Source organism: Haliotis cracherodii, unplaced genomic scaffold, assembly GCF_022045235.1.
Source record: "Haliotis cracherodii isolate W230 unplaced genomic scaffold, xgHalCrac1.p SCAF_3, whole genome shotgun sequence".
Classification (NCBI taxonomy): domain Eukaryota; kingdom Metazoa; phylum Mollusca; class Gastropoda; order Lepetellida; family Haliotidae; genus Haliotis; species Haliotis cracherodii.
This window is the reverse complement of record NW_027266286.1, coordinates 63,418,118-63,438,691: the sequence shown is the minus strand read 5'-3', so window position 1 is coordinate 63,438,691 and position 20,574 is coordinate 63,418,118. Positions and strand designations below refer to the sequence as shown.

The 20,574-nt window shown below is 40.0% G+C and overlaps 1 protein-coding gene and 1 pseudogene across 1 annotated transcript; both read right to left on the bottom strand.

The window, feature by feature from the left end:
• Nucleotides 1–6,680: 6,680 nt before the first annotated feature.
• LOC139473791 (alpha-L-fucosidase-like) lies at nt 6,681–11,394 on the bottom strand. Its single transcript, XM_071256551.1, has 7 exons — nt 11,022–11,394; nt 10,757–10,863; nt 10,233–10,363; nt 9,113–9,246; nt 8,440–8,537; nt 7,998–8,130; nt 6,681–6,855 (listed from the first exon to the last, which is right to left on the bottom strand). Exons 1-7 carry the CDS (start codon nt 11,390–11,392, stop codon nt 6,681–6,683), a joined length of 1,149 nt encoding a protein of 382 aa, XP_071112652.1. The 5' UTR covers nt 11,393–11,394.
• A 2,305-nt stretch (nt 11,395–13,699) lies between these two features.
• Nucleotides 13,700–18,603, bottom strand: LOC139475599 (alpha-L-fucosidase-like; annotated as a pseudogene).
• Between the last annotated feature and the right edge of the window lie 1,971 nt (nt 18,604–20,574).

The window sequence follows — 20,574 nt, the reverse complement described above, 5'->3', positions numbered from 1 at the left end:
TCTGTTCAAGTCATCAACATTCTCATAAGGCAGGTTTTGAATGTCCAGGAAGTCAACTCCAGAAGAATTCTTTTGTGTCCTCGCCTCTTCGAGGATGTTGCCATGGGACACAGCTTCTAAAGCATCGTCAAAGTACATCATCGCACGTTCATCCGGCTCCATCATCAAACACTGATGATTGCGTTGCGATGGGTGATTTATCTCACACCCATAACAATTACTATTGCACAATTCATTCACTTTGACACATAGGCGGTCCAAGTAAAGCTTTTCAAGGACCATTTCAAATTGTTCTCTGTTTGATCGAAGATTATGATTTGGTTCGGGAATACTCACTTCCCGGACGCTAATAGTGAAAGGTCCTGTTAATATATCCGCTGATGTGCTATTCCGTTGACGATGAGTTCTCAGGGTTCTCTCCAAAGATCGACATCCAGCAAGATAAGCAGCAAGGAGAGATCGTCTCGATTGTGCCCCATCTCGGATAAGTTCTCCTCTTCCCCCTCTCACCCTGTAGTGGTAGGAAGTTGCTCGTCCACTCATCCTGTTTATAGAAAAAAACATTTTTTTAAATTTTTTTTAAACTTTATATCCTGGACATTTTTTTTTTCTGTATGAGTTTTGATTTTTTTTATCAAACATATTTTGTTACTCTCAAACATATTTCTAGTGTTTTATTTTATTTGTTTGTTTTTTGTTTGTTTTTTCTTTTGATAAAATCTATTTTCAGTTTTATGTCAAACCAATTTTTTTATGTGTTGATGTCAAACCTATTTTGTTTCTGCCATTTTTTTTCTAGCTTTCATTACTAACTGTTTTTAAATTTTTTATTTCACAACATATTTTTCCGAAAGTATTTTTAAAAACAACAAAAATGAAATGTGTTTACTACCTTTCACGTGTCGAGGAACACTCCAGAGGTTTCATCATTTCGTGGATGTGGTCATTGTTTGCTAGACGATCTCATTTTTCTCATATTTTCTTGGAATGGGGAATGTTAGTTACAAAGTTCTAAGTAGGGTTGAATCCATAGGGTCGAGATTCGATGCCATCTGCCAGCAAGTATCGCTTATCATCTTGAGGAGTTAAACCCAATTTGGTCACTTTGACTGTCAAGAGTGTGTTATGAATGGATCGAATTTGATGAAATGTTGCCATGTTTTGTTGGTGTTTAAAAAGACAATCTTTAAACATCCGGTGACGCAGATGGTTTCGGACAAAAGCTTTCTGCACACCTTTAGCAGTGCGTTTCTCTACCCTTTCACCGGGAGTTTTGTCAAAAATAAAACTATAGTTTTTGGGGCGAAGTCCGACAAACTCTCTGATGGTTTTGCCACCCACTTCATCTTTCATCAAACCGATGACTTTGTGTCTTTCCATGGAATGAAGTGGGTGGTCTACAGGATAGTTTGAGGTGTCAAAGAGGTGGGTGTTAGCTGACATAAAGTCTTGAGGATCGCGGACAGGAGTACCCACGGGGGACCAGATTTGATAAAACAAGCTATCCGTGTCTGTCATGAGGACCCTGACATTGTCACTATCGTATTCCTTCAACATGACATTGTAGTGAAAGTCATAAAGAAGTCTTTTTGCGTGTTCCAAAACGGTGAAGCCAACGGCGACGGGTTGGTTCAAAGTCACAGACACCTTTTCCATGCTCACCACGACCAAATTTTCCGAAAAGATGTTTACACTTTTGAAATTGGGTTTTGATGAAAACCGTCGCAGTCTTTCCTCGGTCGCAATTAATTCAATTTGTTTGTAATTTCTTACATTTTGCAACTGTTTCCCATACACGGCATTCGAGAGCAGTTTAAACAAATCTTTCGAAAAGTCATCCGTGGCTTCTTTTCGTTTCTGAGTGTTAAAGTCAATGTAGGGCTTCATCCATTTGGACTGAGTAAATTTCAAAACTTTGTGTACTTTTTTCAGTTTCAAACCCAATTGTAAATATTGCTGCAAAGTAGCAAAGTAAATGATATAATTTTCTTTGTCTTTCAATGTGCCAAAAAGTTTGGTTCCCGTGGCTTTCACCCCTTTGATACCAAGCTCTGCGAGCAATTCTCTATGATAGGGGGACATATCTTCAAAGGGAATGCTTTCTTTGGTGGGAGCGAGGGGCAGAGACTGATGGACAGAATGAAGGTGACGTTGATATTCCAAATCACACTCTACAATGTAACCCACGCTACCTTCGGGGTCGAGTTGCAACCAATCAATAGACTCTATTTCCGTTTCGTCTACCCAGTCAAAATGACCTTGAGGTAAAGGACAACTCATGGCTGCACCATACAAATTGTTAATGTCAAAGTACATCAGGTGAGATTCGGGTTTGGAGGGGTCGAAATCGGACATGTGTTTGTTATTGGCTTGAGCGTGGCGATGATTGATACTCGCCACGCCTCCTCTCACTGCGTTTGAGACAAAGTTATACATATCTGGATCAGTCATAAGATCTAAGCTCACCCCCGTCATCAAAAGACAAGCATCCATGGCCATCCCCGGGAGAGTAAAGTACTGACACGGGTCCAATCTGTAGTAGCTCAGACACATGTCACGGAATGCTTCGAACACATCGGTCAAAATCAAAGTGTCTACGGCAACGTACAATTCCATGAACTGTCTCACCGATGTAATTTTGAAAGTCTCCCAAATGTGACGGGCGAAGGCATAGTCTCGTTCAGAAATGGTGTCTTCCGATAAGGAAGAATAAAAGTCGTCACGACTCGGAAATTCTGTTCGATCTAATTTTTCAAAACTATCCACATACTCATAAAAGTAGGGTAACTTTCGAGTCAGCAATGCCACATGTTCGGGAAAGTTCTTTGCCAAATAGACAAATTCTTCTTCTCCTTTGCTTCTCAAATTGTTGGCCAAATTTTGTAAGCTGGTGTTTAAAAATTTGAAACTGTCCAAGAAACGAAGTTGGTCTATTTGAAACATGATGAAGTGTTCCGAATTTTGACCTATGCACGTCAACTTTCGATCGGCAAACAGTTCTGCTGCTTGAAGAATCAAATGATTGTCATACCTCGAAGCATTGTGACAAATGACATTGACAAATTTGGCTTCGTTGTAGTTGACGTTGCAGTAATTATGACACAGACCCCTGACTCGACCCGTCAAATGATCGTGATCGATGTGTCGCTCATTCTTCTGTACTTTCTCCCCGCAAAGATAGCAATGGGTTTCCGAAACAAAAGCTAACTTTTCCTCATCTGTTAATGTCATGGGCACGGGATGATTTAAGATGTCCATGATTTGATCGTAATCCTCCAAAAGATGCGTCATGAAATGCTCTGAAGCCCGTTCCCCGCTATAGGTTCTCAATGGAAACGAGTACATGTCGGGTTCCCGACATACAATTTGATAACTGTAACCGCATGGAATGTGCTCATGGACGTGGTGGTGACTTCCTCTCCTCCCCGGTGTCTCATTATGTTCTAAAGGTGACAACACGGATTCAAAATCGCAGTAGATCACAAAGGGGACTTTGACTGTTTTGGCATAGTGGCCCAACCCAAATGTTCGAAAAGCTTTGTTTGGTTCAGGCATTTTAATTCGCTGTGCTTTGTGATAACAGTAGGGGGTATGCCTTTGTAGTCTGTCTTCAGCGGTGAAAGACCACAAACATTTTCGACAAATGAATTTGCTGTGACAGTCTCCGGTTTTTCTGATCAAAGCTGGCAAACTTGAGATCAGAACATAATGAGACAGCGGGGGTTCGTCTTCCTCCTCTACTTCTTGAGTCAACAGGAGGAGATCGATGTGACGCTCTTTGGGTACTTCGGAAGTTACTGAACTGATTCGTAATGGAAAGATGACATGCTGTTGGTTCTCATCTTCGTCAAAACCATAGACATTGATACTTACATTGTTTGTTTTTTCAAATTTTGAAATATGACTGAGACTCATAGGAAATTCACACCCTTTCAAATCTAACTCGTGTAGTTTGTCCTTGTAGTGACTCACTTGTTCTCTGACCAGTTGAGACTGAGCGGGGAACAGATGAGCCAAAACGCAATAGGCAAAACAGAGGTTGTCGTCCACATTTTTAATGTCTAACAGGCAGTGTTTTTTCTCTAACGAAGGGGGGAGGGGAAGATATGAACTTCCGCGAAAGGGTTGAAATTTGACCACGGATAATTTCACGCTCAACACAGTTTCAAAGTTTAAGTTTGAACTATCTCCTTCGTAATTGTCCATTAGTTTCATGATTGTATTTATGACTTCAGCGTACAACGCATCCAAATCATCAGCTTGGGTGGCTGGAGACATTTTGGTTCTAAAGTAAGGCTCACTAAATGTAGTCAGACCATCAGAGTTTGTTTTGCTGAATCTAAATTGGGTACAAAGTCCCCACTTGATACTATGTTTTGTTTCAATTTCTGTTTTCAAGTGATGAATCATGTCAGGTTGAATTTTCACAAAATAATAGTAGGGATCATTTCCCTCTTGGCCCTGAGGAATAAAATCAAATTCCCTGACATTTTCATTTATTGCTTGTCTGGAACATGACTGTTGATTATCTACATTAGTTTTCCTACGTTTAGCTGCCGCCCCTCCACCACTTTGTTGATTTGAATGGGTTTGTCTCCTGTGTTTAGTGAGATCTTTCACAGATGGGAAAGTGGTCGAACATGTATGACAAGTAAAAGTAAAGGTAGAAGTAGAAGTAGATGGTTGTGGATCTTTGTGTTGACTTTTTATGTGTCTTTGTAAGTTGTCACTACGGTTGAATGATTTGGAACATATTTGACAATCAAAATGTTTGGAAGCTGGGCCACAATTTCTCTGATGTCTAACAATGTTCTGTTTGTTGCTGTAGGAATTTTGACAAAACTCACATGTATACACAGGTGTTGTAAATGGGGTAGACATTATTTTGTTTTTACATAAAGTCTAGCAAACAATGTTCTTGGAATACTTTTTATCTTTCTGAAATAAATAATAAAAAATAAATAAAAATAGATTGGTATGTCTGTGTAGACTAATGAAGACAACATGATGATTTCACAATTATAATACATCCTCAGATAATGTTTTTACAAAAAATTGAAACAATGATATGAAATACTTGTAATAACATAAAACGTATTATGAAAATACATTTTAAAAAAGATATGGTCTATTAATAAAAAAATTAAACTGTTACCTTCACACAGAAAATATATCTCTCCCAAATTGAGACCAAAAAGTCCTGTGTAATGGAGAATAAGCACAATGTTCATTCATGAACCAAGAGAGACCAAATGCAGTATTTTAGGTCACAACACTGTTATTTATAGGGTAAAAAAACCAGGTGTATTCAAATTACAGTAGGGCTCGAGTAACGGTAACTAGAGACGGTCTCAGAAACGCCCTTGTTTTTCAAGTATTTCCTTTCACAACAGTTGTGTTTACACAAGTGTTTCCTTTCAACTGTGCTGGGGAATCAGTCGTCCATCTCAACAGCAGAGGAAAAAAATATTTAACTTGTTCTGTGTGTCTAAAACGTTCTGCTTTAATGAAATTAAAACCACTGGCTTGTTTATCTATATAACACATGCGGGTTAAGGGTGACTCTTTTAGATTTGATTTTTGGGTTAGGAAGTATGTGAACTGAGAAATGCGGTCCACATGTTGGAATTGGTTTGGTTTAGACTCAAATTCACGATGCAAGTTATCACTACGATATAAATGATAACGATTTGAGAAAAAAAGACAGCTTCTGTTTTGGGTATTCTTTTCCCAAAGAGCTTCCATGAGTCGGTTGAGGTGGAACGAGTCATGGATGTGTGTACTGCTGACTCCTCCATGGTAAATGAAAAAAACTATCACCAACTCCTGCATTTATTCATATATTTTTTTTTCATATGCATGTGACCTTTCTCAAACACTAACTGGAGACGGCCTTGTTGATATGAGTAGTTCCCTTTTCAAAACAGCCTCGTGTTTACAAGAGTGTTTTTCCTTTCAACTGTCCGGGAACGCCTTGTTGATACAACTGATAAAAAATAATCTGTAGCTTCATTCGAATAACAGTAACTGGTGACGTTTCTAACACGCCCTCGTTGATTTAAGTATTTCCTTTCAAAACAGCCTCGTGTTTACACGAGTGTTTTTCCTTCCAACTGTCCGGGAATGCGTTGTTGATACAACTGATAAATTCTAATCTGTACCTTCACTCACTCGACTAACAGTAACTGGAGACGTTTCAAATACGCGCTTTTTGATTTAAGTATTTCCTTTCAAAACAATCTCGTGTTTACACAAGTGTTTTTCCATTCAACTGTCCGGAAATGCTTTGTTGATACAACTGATAAAAAATAATCTGAGTAACTGGAGACGTTTCAAATACGCGCTCGTTGATTTAAGTGTTTCCTTTCAAAACAATCTCGTGTTTACACAAGTGTTTTTCCTTTCAACTGTCCGGAAATGGTTTGTTGATACAACTGTTAAACGAGGTTATTGGTCAAGGTTATACGAGGTCATTGATCGCATGACAACAACATCAACACCCCCCACCCCCCCCACCCCCCCCCCCCCAAGGTCAAGGTTATGTGACGTCATCAGTCACGTGAGGTTAGTAGGTGCACCTGTGACGTCATCAAATGAGGATGTGAGGATGGATACTTATCACTTATCTACTACTGACTGTGTCATTCTGGGCCAGCCAAGGTGTGGAATACATAAAGTACCTACCAAACTCCTGGTGTGACTGTGTCATTCTGGGCCAGCCAAGGTTTGGAGGCGTAGATGGCCTCCCCATTCACCTTCAGCCATTGTCCCATCTGACGCAGTCTCTCTTCATAGATTGGACTAATCATGCCATATTTGGTTGGCCCCACATTGATCAGCAGGTTCCCTCCACAGCTGTAAATGAAAAAACCCAGGATAAAACACTATCTGATACCTGTTATGAGTATGATCCAAAAACGTGGGAGTATAGGCGGCACATTCGTCTAAACCGCCAAATTTCACTGAACAGAGTTGCGTTGCACATGTGTCCCAGCAACCTATGATTGTGGGTTCAAGTCCCAGTCCTGATTATGTTTCAAGGTTTGTGAGCGCCAATTGATGTTTAGGGTTTCTGAGACCCACACCACCATGGGCTTTTCTCCACACTGTGATGTACACAGAAATATGGTGCAAAACTACCGGTTTTGTCTCAACTGAACTGAAGGTATATTTTACACTTGTTGATGTGGAAATGTTGATATTTATACACAGGGCTTTATTGAGCACCCTATATGATCTTGTATCAGTTCCATATTGTCCCTTGTAGGTTGTATCCACAAAATCATTCCTTGATTTCGCTTTTCAAAACCATTAAGATTCTAGTTTCGTATTTGTTTTGTCTTTAAAGTTTCTTCAGTGATATCTTACAGCCTCAAGTAACAATCTCAGCAGACGCACCTTGCAGTCACAGCAGACGTACTTAATACTTTACAAATGGAGTTGAGATGAGGTGAAATGTGGTTTAACGTAGCATCCAAGATTATTGCACGTATATAGCGATGAGCATGCGCCCGTGCGTTCGTGCGTGCGTGCGTGCGTGCGTTCGTGCGTGCGTGCGTGCGTGCGTGCGTGCATGACCTAGTCCGGACTGAAGCCGATCTTATAGAGCTAGCCTACTGAGATACAATACCACAGTCTCAACATGAATACCCCACTCAGACACAGTATACGGTGATCGAACCCGGAATCTTTCGCTCTCCACTAGACCACAGAGGCGGTCTTCAAGGCTGGAAGACCACATCATTTGTTACAAAAAGCAATAAGCCATTCAGGAAGAATGTTTTTGCTACTCTACGGTGCCTGCAAAAAGTCGTATTCGCAAAGCGGTTGGTATCAAGTATTACACTTTTTCTAATGATGCACTTTTTCATCAACTTCAAAGCTGTGAGGACATTGGTTATGGGCCAGCCTCAACTAAAGTGGTAACTAAGAACATTGTAACATATACAGCGTTGCCCGTTGTTCATATATATACATACGTTAATGTGTTTACACACCTGACAGTTTCAACCAGCACTGCTATAATCTCTTCCATGGTCAGATAATCATCCAAAACAGCCTCTCGACGGAATCCCCACGATTTCTTGTCAATGGTCATCGCATCCTCCCACTTTCTAGGCTGAAGTACTCCTTTAACATATAAGAAGAATCATCTGTTATTTCACATTCCAAGTGTTCATGCATTCATTATCACAATTATTTGAAGTAGTGATATTTTTCTGAATTATCTGAGGTGATTTGATCAAACATTTTACCTTCAGTGGAGGGAAGCCCAGTGGTGAAAGCGTTCACCATCTCATTGAAGGTCCGTGTTTGATTCTCACATGGACACAAAGCCAATTTTTGGTGTCCGCACTCGATATATTTCATGCTTCATTGTTCAAAGCAGTGTCATACCATACTCACTCACACAATGTGTAAAGTATTTCAGTTTAGTACCTGGATTGTACCTATCATGGCATGTCAAGAAACCCCCATGTTGACAATGGTCTCCGTCTCCCCATCTGTCATTGGTGACAACCTTCTCTTTCACTGGGCTGCAAAGGGAAAATATTCAGAGGATCAGACTACAATATGATCAGAGCATACTATAGTGATGGGTAGTGTTGTCTTGATTATTCCTCGTCATTTGTCCCCAGATATAGGGTATTACAAATGAATATCACTGCCTGTACAAGAACAAGAACAAGAACAAGAAAAATATGTGCAGAGGCGGGAAACATGGTGTGAAGGAGCAGAGATTTATTTGTTTTTATGTGCAATTCTACAACATATCACTTTCTCGTATAGTTTCTTGCAGTTTCCATGGAATTCTTTAAGACACAGTCCACATGTACATTGGTCCATAAGACAAAGGTCAACAAAAACATTGTTCAAGACAAGTAATATTTATAGGTGGTGGTCAGCGTAACCAGAGGATATATCATGTGCTGGTCCTACCATTAACAGAATGAAAGAACATACATGTGTAGAATATTATCAATATAAATGTGTGTAGGCTTAATCTGCGCTGAATGGTGAGGTAACAATCTTGCAATGTCACCTTTTTGTATATTTACACAATGTCACAAGATAAAAGCACACACTATTTTTCCACACAACCGCTGTATACCTGTCATTGTAGAGCCAGGCCAGAAACTCTTTGGACCCCCAGTAGGTATCTGAGGCCTCCCAATCTCCGTCAGACCACACAATGTCAGGCTTGTAGTTGTTCACAAGCTCGTACAGCTCAGGAATAGTCTTTTCCTGAAATTGATTTGAATTTCATGGAACGTGTTTTATGCTCCTGTCCAGTTCCAGATAATCTCTACATGACAGGAATATTGACTTGTAGACTTTATTCTGTTTCTTGGATGCAAAAAGTACCATGATGCTGCTGTAGTTATAGCCCTATCGGTATTAGCTATTGCAGCAGCATGAATAGTATGTACTACTGTTTTTATGGGAGGCAAGCTTTACCTCTTCTGAAGGAGCCAGTTTGGCAAAATCATGGCGGGGCACACAAGAAATGGACTTCGCACCTTGTACCCATCCCATCACTGTTGAACTGAGCCTAAATACATGTACCGACTCCAAATACTCACCTCTTACCAACCTTCTCACTAACCTACTCACCAACTTGACGGTAGCACAGTGGTTAAGGGGCCAGTAATGTTTAAACGTTTAGTGGCCTCTTTCGTCATGCAGTCTCATGTTTGCACTGTTTTATTTACGTTTTTGGAATGAAGTATATATGTGTGCTTTTCACAGATCAAATCTGTCATCATACATGTATATAACGCACTGCACTAGATGAACTATTGCCGGCGATGATGAAAGCCTATCCTGTGGAAAGACTGGATGTATTTTATGACAACTCATAACAGCATATGAATGAAAATAGTATCGGTTTAGTTGCGTTACTATATAAATATATAAATAATTGAGAAATCAGGTAAGTTGATTTTGTCAGATGGAAAACGTACAGGGCCATTAAATCCCCCATACCAAATCTTAAGGAATTAAGATTTTTATCCGACCTCGAACTTTTGAACTGGCCCCTAAAGCGTTTGCTGTGAAGGCCAAGGTTCGGGTAGAATGTGTGAAACCAATTTCTGGTGTCCCTGCCATGATGAAATATTACCAAAAGTGGCATAAAACCATACTCTTCCACTTACACTATGTAGCTAATCTACACTAAAACACACGCTCTCCACCGACAATCCATCAGTGACATATTTAGTTAAACTGACCTCAACAAACCTGGAGGTGGTGAACTTGTTAGCCTTGTCCTGTAGATAGAGAGGGTGGAACCACTCAAACAGAGAATGGTACAGGCCAAGGTGCAGATCCGTCTTTGATTTCAATGCATCAGATATCTCACCTAGTGATAACATTATGTCTCCTGTTTAATAGTTTACAGCTTATCCATATTCAAACTTGTCGAAATAAAAGTTAATTGTCAAATACTTTTTAAGTTGATTTTTAAAAATCTAGAAATCAGAGAAATTAAACGACAAAAATTTATTGGGCATAGCGTACACAGTTTCCTTCCCGTACCGATTTACTTTGGAGATTTTTATTTTTGAATTCTGCAGGGAAAGCAAACAAATCTTTATAGCATTGAAACTTTATTCCACATTTGAGAAACGAGAAAAATTATGGGAGATCTAAAAACTAAAAAAATTAAATGGGTTGGGAAAATATTTGAAACTAGAATTCCTTAATTGTATACAAACTGAAATATTATATTTATGTTTTTGGTATACACAGTTACCAACAAGATCTCTCTTTGGCCCAACCATCATTGAGTTCCAGTTAAAACTGACATTAGTAGGCCAGTTGCAAAATCCTCCATGATGTTTTGTTATAAACACAATGTATCTGAAAACAACATAAACTGAGGTGACATACAGGATTCATGTTCGAATTACAAAAAAAGCTCACTCACTCAATCAATCACTCACATTAAACATAAAACAGCTGAAACGGCATTGACTGCAGCATTCACTCACTCACTCACTCAATTATTAACATCATACTTAGCCCCAGAAGCAGCAAACAACTCGGCCCAAGCTTCAGCATCATAAAACTCTGCCGTGAAGTCACTTGCGAAGTCAGCATAGGTGAAGTCAGGTTTATAGTTGTCCTGCATGTACTCCACATACATTGGATTCTTTTCTCCTTGCCAACGTTCCCAAAACCACTCGTTTCCAAAACTTGGTACTGAAAACAGTCCCCAGGACACAAAGATTCCCACTTTAGCTTCATCATACCATGTCGGTAATGGCCTGGAATCTAGGGACTCCCATGTGGGGTCGTAGCGAGTCTCAATCTTCTTGGTTCTTCCTGAACGTCCACATGCTTTTGTTGTTAAAGCTAGCAATATCAGGAAAATTATCTTAGCGTCCATTGTTGATGTCGGACGGGTGTGTTGTGATCCTGCATTAGTGTTGGATGATAACTAATAGCCATTCTCTTCAATGACAAAATAATGTCTAGGACAGCTGATAACATTAGATGTCTATATGTTCAAGGTTGAAGAAAGGCTAGATAATAATGGCTGTACTTTACAACACTGTAGATGCAACAATCAAGTCCTCGGTACAGCTTTAATATGGTGGACACGTGGTGGACATTTCCAAATTTGACGCATCAGTGATTGATGTCCAATGCACTTCCTTATTTTGACTTGTACACTATGTTCCAGTGTTGTTGTTTTTCAAGTGAATAATTGACTTGACTTTGCATGTGTTTGTGACTGGGGCCACCTGTGGGTCATGATACGCTCACCTTTTTGCGAACACCTGGTATCATCGATAATTCACAGTAATGTATACACACATGCTCATGAATAGTCGAAATCGTACAATCGACTCTGTTTTTGATAGAGATTGCTTATGAGTATGGAAGGGTCTTTGTTTTTATTGTAATGTCTCTATTGTGTCTGTCTTACCTCAGATGAGTAGACATGTAATGACACTGTATTTGTTCAAGAGAGTTCCACCTTACTTTCAATATGACCATCATTTATAGCAATTATTCAGTTTAACTTAAGTAGTAGTATATGTCCCGTCTGGTTTGCAGTTGCTCATGAAGCTCTATGTAATCAGCTGAAGATCCATATTTTAACAGCCAAACAAATGGAAAACAAATAATGTCAGAAGCAACATAAATGTGTGGAGCGTGATATAAAACTGAGCGTGGAGTCAGCCCAAATCTTGCTGGTGGGGTTTAACTGTGTGGTCGTGTCTACAAGGTTTACGATGGTGACATGTGCAACAGAGTTGGGTGTCAGTGCACACCTTGCTGGTGGGGTTCAACTGTGTGGTCGTGTCTACAAGGTTTACGATGGTGGCATGTCCTGCAGAGTTGGGTGTCAATACACACCTTGTTGGTGGGGTTTAACTGTGTGGTCCTGTATACAAGGTTTCCGATGTTGACATGTCCAGCAGAGTTCGGTGTCAATACGCACCTTGCTGGTGGGGTTCATCTGTCTGGTCGTTTCTACAAGATGGTGACATGTCCAGCAGAGTTGGGTGTCACTACACACCTTGCTGGTGGGATTTAACTGTGTGGTCGTGTCGGGGTTAACCTCTTTGTTCATATCTAAACCTTACTGATGGGGTTAACAGTTGTGATCATACCTACAAGATGCCAGACCTTTTATAAGAATATTTGTGTTTCGAATCTCCCCACATAAGTAATGTACGAAATTGTATCCTGTCATACATGCATGTCAGCATTATATATGTTGTTATATTCACCTTTCATTATGTGATTTGCATCAAACTCTCAATCCTTGAGTTAACACCCAGTGCTGTCAATGGAAATAATCCCTGCAGTTACTCCAGGCTATGTGTAGTTATATCATGTTTATGAAGACTTATATATAATACAAAGTCTAATATTACAAACAAGCACATGAGATATAATGATTGGTATGTTTTAATACATGCAATCAAGGTAGTATTCATATCAGTATTTAAACAGCACAAATGTAAGTTTAAAAACATACCTGTCTATTTGGACCCATCCAGTTGTCAACTATTTCCTGTCAATAATTGTCAACCGTATCTGTCATTGTGAAGCCTCAACCCACTGACAACCATTTATGTCATTGCAAAGGCCAAGCCCTTTTTCAAATATTTATGTCATTTTGAAAGCCCTACCCATTTTTGGCCTTAAAGTCCTTGCAAATACCCTTTTCGTCAACCATTTATGTCAGTGAGAAGACCCATCCCCACTGACATGGCAATATTCCAGCAATATCACGGCGGGGGTCACCAGAAATGGGTGAGCCTTTCATGAAGCATGTTTGGGCTACTATGTCGCCCCTGCTGCAAATCATATTTGCAATGCATTTGGTATCAAGTATCACACTATTTCGAGTGTCACACTGTTAGATCAACTTCGCACCAGTGGTGACCTGATTTAAGGATCATGAATGATTGGTGACCTGGGTTGAAGGCCATGAACAGTGTTGACCTGATATAAGGATCATGAATGATTGGTGACCTGGGTTGAAGGTCGTAAACAGTGGTGACCTGAGTTAAGGGCCATGAACAGTGGTGACCTGATATAAGGGTCATGAACAGTGATGACCTGATATAAGGGTCATGAGCAGAGATGACCTAGTTCAAGAATGGTGGTAAGTCAATGTGACTTGGTTGATAATGTGCCAACGTCCCATAACAGTGTGGAACATAATACCAACCACTTATTCCGTGTGGTCCATCACAGCAGTTTGAGTGTACACACCTGACAGTTCGGCTAGAAGTGTTATAATCTCTTCCATGGTCAGAAAGTCATCCAGGACAGCATCGCGACGGAATCCCCACGATTTCTTGTCGATTGTCATCGCATTCTCCCACTTTCTCGGCTGAAGTACTCCTTAACATGTCAGAACAATCAGTTGTAGTTTCAAAATCCAGGCTTTATCATAACTGCATTTGATTTTGTTAGTATACTTGTTTGATGTTTAACGCCACACTGAGCGATATTCTAGCTATATGACGGCGGGCTGTAGACAAACCAGTGATTGATATCATGAGCATCGACGATTACATGTATCACACAGGGCGCGACCACTAGAACCCGTCATTCGCCTCTTACGACAAGCATAGTAGCCTCTTATGGCAAGCATGGGTTGCTTCATAGTTTACTAAATCTATTCATCAACTTGAATTCTGTAATCACTATCTACATACAATAATAGAATTGGGACTAAATGTTACCTATAAGTGTCAACGCCACAAAAAACACAGTCTCGACTTTTCGACGAAACAGATTCCATTGAGCGTGAAAGCAAAATAACAGTGAAAATTATAGGAATGGATCAATGAAAAACAGAGACGACACCAGGTGTCTGTGAAAAGGAAAGAGTGTCCCACCCGGTAGCACCCGCCACTCACGAAGTTCGCATAATAAAAGTAAAGAATTTATTCATTTGATCTTTTAGGGATCACCTTGTGTCATCAGGGATTTTCAGTGCTCCACTCATAGTTTTCAGAGCCATTTTACTCTTTACGCCAAATGGAATCAGTTTCGTCGGATTATCAAGACACTTGAATACTTGTTATATGTCAATATACATAATTATCGCCAGTTCTATGTAAGGTCAATATTGGAAGATATCCAATAGTTTACATCTGTTCTTCATGTGAAATGGGTGGAGGGTCGCCCAATGGTTGAATCATTCACTCATCACACTGGGTACAGAGTGTAAAGCCATCTCTGGTGTCCCCAACCACAGTTGGATCATCGTTAAAAACAGTTTTGAACCATACTCTCTACGTCACTCACACTCCTGCAAAATATGTTAGTTATAACTACCTGGATTGTACCTGTCTGCGCATGTCAAGAACCCGCCATGATGACACAAGTCCCCCTTTCCCCATCTGTCATTGGTGACAACCTTATCTTTCACTGGGCTGCAAAGAGAAATTATTGAAGAGACCGATGTGTCGCCAATGCACACAATGACTAGTACATTATTCTGTTATTGGCAGCGATTTTTTTAATTCCAAGTCATTTGTCCCAAAGTAAAGTCTAGGAAATAGGAAAATCACTTCCTTTATAAGGACCCGAAATACCTAAAACTACGAATGATATGTGCAATGGTGGAAAACATAGAGTGAGGCAGAGGAGACTGGTTTGGTTTCTGCAAGCAATTCATAATTTCACCGCCTAATTTCTTTGCAGTTTCCATGAGGCACACTTCTCAATTGCACCGGTCCGCAAGATATAAGCCAGTCATCATTCTTCAAGACAAGATATGTTTATAGGTTGAGTATATATTGCGTCCCGCGATAGTTTTTATACTACGAGTGATGAGTGGTATAAAACCTGAGGAGACTATAACCAATCTATCGTACCGACATGTTAAAGAATTAAAATAAATACAAAATTGACAGCTGTTCGATTGAGCTGAGGTTAACTTGTGCTATATCATATGACTTTCTTTGACTCGGAAAAAAACGTGTGGCTTTTGCATCGACCGTGTATAAGTGTTTTCGTCCGCCTCTCAGAAATCCACGTGCAGCCTAACTTGCTTGCAGTGGGGTAGAGGATATGTATTCTCCCGCTGAGAAATTTATTTCCATACAATGCGGGATACATAATATTATATCAAGATCACGTGCACCAATCAGATCTCATCATTCTGACATCGAGGTATTATAAAATCTGCTATCGTTTTGACTAATTTTGAACAGAGTACCCCACATGCGCAACGTCACCTGTCTGGATATTTACACAAGGTTACAGGGTAAAAGCGCTGAATACCTATCATTGTATAGCCAGGCCAGAAACTCCTTGGAACCCCAGTAGGTGTCTGGGTCAAACCAGTCTCCATCAGACCACACAATGTCGGGTTTGTAGTTGTTCACAAGCTCCTACAGCTCAGGAATAGTCTTGTCCTGAAATTGATTTGATTTTCATGATACATCATGTCATATTTCCGTGGTACACCCTGTAACGATAACATGTTAAATGGCCCGGACTCATTCCAGATAAGATCCACATGACAGAAATTAAAAATTAAAAACCGGGTAATAAATGAGGTGACTAAGGGTGGCTTACAGTAAGATATCTAGTATTACTACAGTCTTTTGGGAGGGAAGATTTTACCTTTCCTGAAGGAAGTAGTATGGTTTTACGCCACTAGCAATATCATGGCAGGGTGCACCAGACATGAATCTTACACATTGTACCAAACCCATCAGTGACGAATTGACCTAACCTACCAACCGACCCAGCTCCTACTGATCTACTCACCAACCCAAATAACCAGTCTAATCACCAACAGACCCACATATTCACACACCTTTTCCCATTAACCTTCATACCATCTCACAAACAAATTCGCTAACTCAATCTCAAAATCAACTTACCAGCCTAAATCACACCATGTGTGCTATGAAGGCCTAGGACTATGAACTCTCACATCTCTACAAGACATCACCTACAGGGACGAATTCAGCTCCTTCGAGCTCGAAACCCCAGTACAACCACCTCCAACACGGTTGGGACCCGTGAAGATTCCGGGGTAGAATAGGTCTTCAGCAACCCATACTTGCCGTAAAAGGCGACTATGCTTGTCGTAAAAGGCGACTAACGGGATCGGGTGGTCAGGCTCGCTGACTTGTTTGATAGATGTCATCGATCCCAATCGCGTGGATCGATGCTCATGCTGTCAATCACTGGATTGTCTGGTCCAGACTCGATGATTTACAGACCGCCGTCATATAGCTGGAATATTGCTGAGTGCGGCGTTAAACAACAAACCAACAAACCAACCAGCACGGTTGGTCGAGTTGAATTGGTGGATGGATGTCTAAGTGTCGTGATGTGAAAATTCCCCTACTATTCCCTCATGCCTACGGACGCACCATGAGGAGGGTGTGTGTGTGTGGAGCTACAGTCCAAGGGCCCAAGTAGAACGTCCCACCTTCCCAAAATATCTGCATTTGGTGGGTGCAAGTATTAAAAAGAAGTGACGTTTTTCCCTCCCCCATGCATGTACATAATGCGCTTTCCCTAACAACTGATTGGGATGGCTGACTGTGAAGAGGACGTCTGATGAAAATCTGAAGATTCTTTTAGTGTGATGATTTACAAATTGCAAGGATATTGGCTATGATCTAACAGAGGTAGTATGCTTAGAATTCTACACAATTCTACACAGCTATTGTTTGATTTCTGGTTCTCCTGTCAAGATAGTAATGGAAAATTCCCCAAAGAGACATACACCATACTCGTTCCCTCATACCGTATAGCTCATTTTCACTGAAAAAACACACTTTCCCTACCAACAATCAATCAGTGACATATTTGGTTCAGCTGACCTCAACAAACTTGGTGGTGGTGTAGTTGTTGGCCTTGTCCTGTAGATAGAGAGGGTTGAACCACTCAAACAGAGAATGATAAAGGCCGAAGTGGAGGTCTGTCTTGCTTCGGATAGCCTGCTCCAGCTCACCTGACAACGCATGTATTGATCAGTGAATTAGTTGGGTTTTTTTGGTCAATGCCGCATGCCTCACTATTTCAGCTACATGACGCCTCTGTAAATAATCCAATCTGGACCAGACAATCCAGTGATTGATATTTTGAGCAATTATCCTTGCTCTCGGGTCACCGTGAATGCCAGATCCATTGTGTCACCTCTTTCTGAACGGACGAGGATTTGGGGGAACCTATTATAACCTACAATCTTGAGGGGTCCACATGTGAGGGTTGACTAGTTGGCAAAACGTTATGTTGACCACTTAATCCACATGGAGAGTTGTCATACCTTAGACAGTATCCTCATGGAGAAGTGACTGCATGGCAGATCGTTTCATTGACCAATTAATTCACAGGTTGACCAAATGCGATATCATTACGGTGAATATTTAATGCACATGGAGGGTTTATTGCAATGGAGATCTTTCCACTTTCAACTTAATCCACATGTGTGGAGGGTTTACTATATGGTAGATCATTACACTGACCAAGCACTGTATCCAGTGCAATATATATCATATAGTTTCTTACCTACAATATCTCTTTTTGGTCCAACCATCTGGGAGTTCCAGTTGAAGGAGACATTTGTTGGCCAGTTGCAGAAACCTTCATGATGCTTGCTTACAAATACAATGTACCTACAACAAACAATCATGGTGTTAAATGAGGGCATGGTCAGGCCGGTCATCTACTGTAGTGTATAGGAATAGTAGCAATCATCTCATACTTAGCTCCCGAGTCTGCAAATAGTTCCGCCCATGTGTTTGCATCATAGAATTCAGCTGTAAAATCTTTAGCAAAATCTGCATATGTCCAATCTGGTTTATAGTTGTTCTTCATGAATTCTATGCATTCAACTTCCTTCTTCCCCTCCCAGCGGTACCAGAACCACTCGGAACTAAAACTTGGTACCGAGAACACTCCCCAGTGGATGAAGATTCCCAGTTTAGCTTCATCGTACCACGACGGAAGGGGGCGGGAATCTAGGGAATCCCAGCTGGGTTCATAGCGAACTTCTGGAGTTTCCTCGTTTAGTACAACACCCGCTCGGGTAGTGCCAAGGATGGTTAGGAAAAGAGTACCAGCTAGACGGGAAGCCATTTCAACAGTGGTGACGTTATTGCTGTTACGATATATGAGTGTAATTGTTATCATTTTCAGATATGTTGATGTACACTGGGTCAAGGCAATGATGTTGATTATTTTGTCTATGCATATGTGGTGTGGTGATAGAGATATCATCCCATGATTCACAATAAATTAAAGTGTAAAAAAGGTTCATAGTTTAATACTTATATAGATATTTAGCCCGTTGAAAATCGTAAAGGAACATTCGTTGCTAAGTCATTCATTTTTGATGTGCATAAAGGTAAAGTAAACCATCTCGGTTAACCACAATGACGTTAACCGAGAAAGCTATCATATGTCAGAAAACTAAATGTTTAGTTATATACAGGCGGGCGTCTCTCGCTATGATCCTGCATGTAATTCTAATAAAGAACCCATAGTAATTTGAAATTGATATTTTTTATAGCTATTTTAGCAGTTAAGCGTTAAGAGTATGAAATGTAGTAAATACAATGTTAAAGAGAAACTGCAATCATTGACGTGGAAAGTAGTATCAATAAAAATATTCCTATTCGTTAAAAAGCACATGATTCGCTGTTTCAATCTAACGTGGCATCTATTGCTATTGTTAATCATAAAAACTTCACAGACTGTATATTTAACAATAAAACACAAAAGACTGCAGATAACAATACAGAATCAGAGACATAATTCAGCGCAATAATACAACACAGGCCCCGTTCATTCTAGTATCAACCAATCAAGACCTAGTTTTATGGAAACAAAAAAACAAAAATATTTCCTTGTTAACCAATCAAATGCCACAGAATGACTTGCAATTTGTTTATTAGAATTTATTAGTGATTTGGTATGAAAAAAATAAAGTAAGTATGCAAACAAAAATTTATTTATGATAGTTGTTGACTTTTAGTGAAAAGTGGAGCAACGAGCACTTAACGTAAAAAAAGGTTGAAATGTGATTTTGAGGAAAGTGGTTAAGTAAAAATAAATAAATTTAAAAAAAACGTGCTGCCTTCATCCAACAATGCAAACTATGTATTGGTTAGGTAGCTTGTAGAGTAATAAGATACCCGTGTTAAAACCAGATAACAGGTTCAACTAGACAGATAGAAAAAATGCTTTATCAAACTTTCAGAACAAAACAGCGAATAACTTCCCGAGGCATGTTCCTTTACAATCTTCAAGGGGCAAGAAATCAATCGAGATTTCAAACTATAAACCTTTTTTACAGAATTGAATATTATGACTAACACAATATTTGAAGTTAAGCGCAAAAATAAAAGATCAAGTTGTCGACATTGTTATTTTGTGCACGTTACTTTATTTTGTGTCAAGGGCAGATTAATTAAAACATGTATTCGCAGTTAAGCCTGTCGGTTGTTACACGTGGCAACATCACGCATAGACGAAATAATCACCATCATGACCATGACTAAGATTACACTGACATATCTAGAAATGATAACAATCACAGTCCTATCTTAACAGCAATACATGTCATCACTGTCAGTTGATTACTATATGCTAGATCCAACCAAACCCTTAGTACGGAGATAAGGTTTTCGAAGAAATTTTACGCTTTTGAACCTAACTTGGCTTCCCTTCACACATTCAGACTGGACTAGATTTCAACTGAATAATGCCCATAACGGCCATATTGAAAGTGAGATTGTAACCTCTTGAACAAATACAGCGTCAATACACGTCCAGTCATCTGATGTTCTCATCTATCCTATCTCTAACCTTGAACATACAGACACCTAATGTAATCAACTGTGCTTAACCTTCAGTCGTCTATAAAGAGAATCGCCTGAAGTTATCATCAAACATTGATGCAGGATCACAACACACCTGTCCCTGCGACAATGGACGCTAAGATAATTGTTATAGTATTCCTTTTTTTAATACAAGCAGAAGGATGTTCAGCAAGAACCAAGAAGATTGAGACTCGCTACGACCCCACATGGGAGTCCCTAGATTCCAGGCCATTACAGACATGGT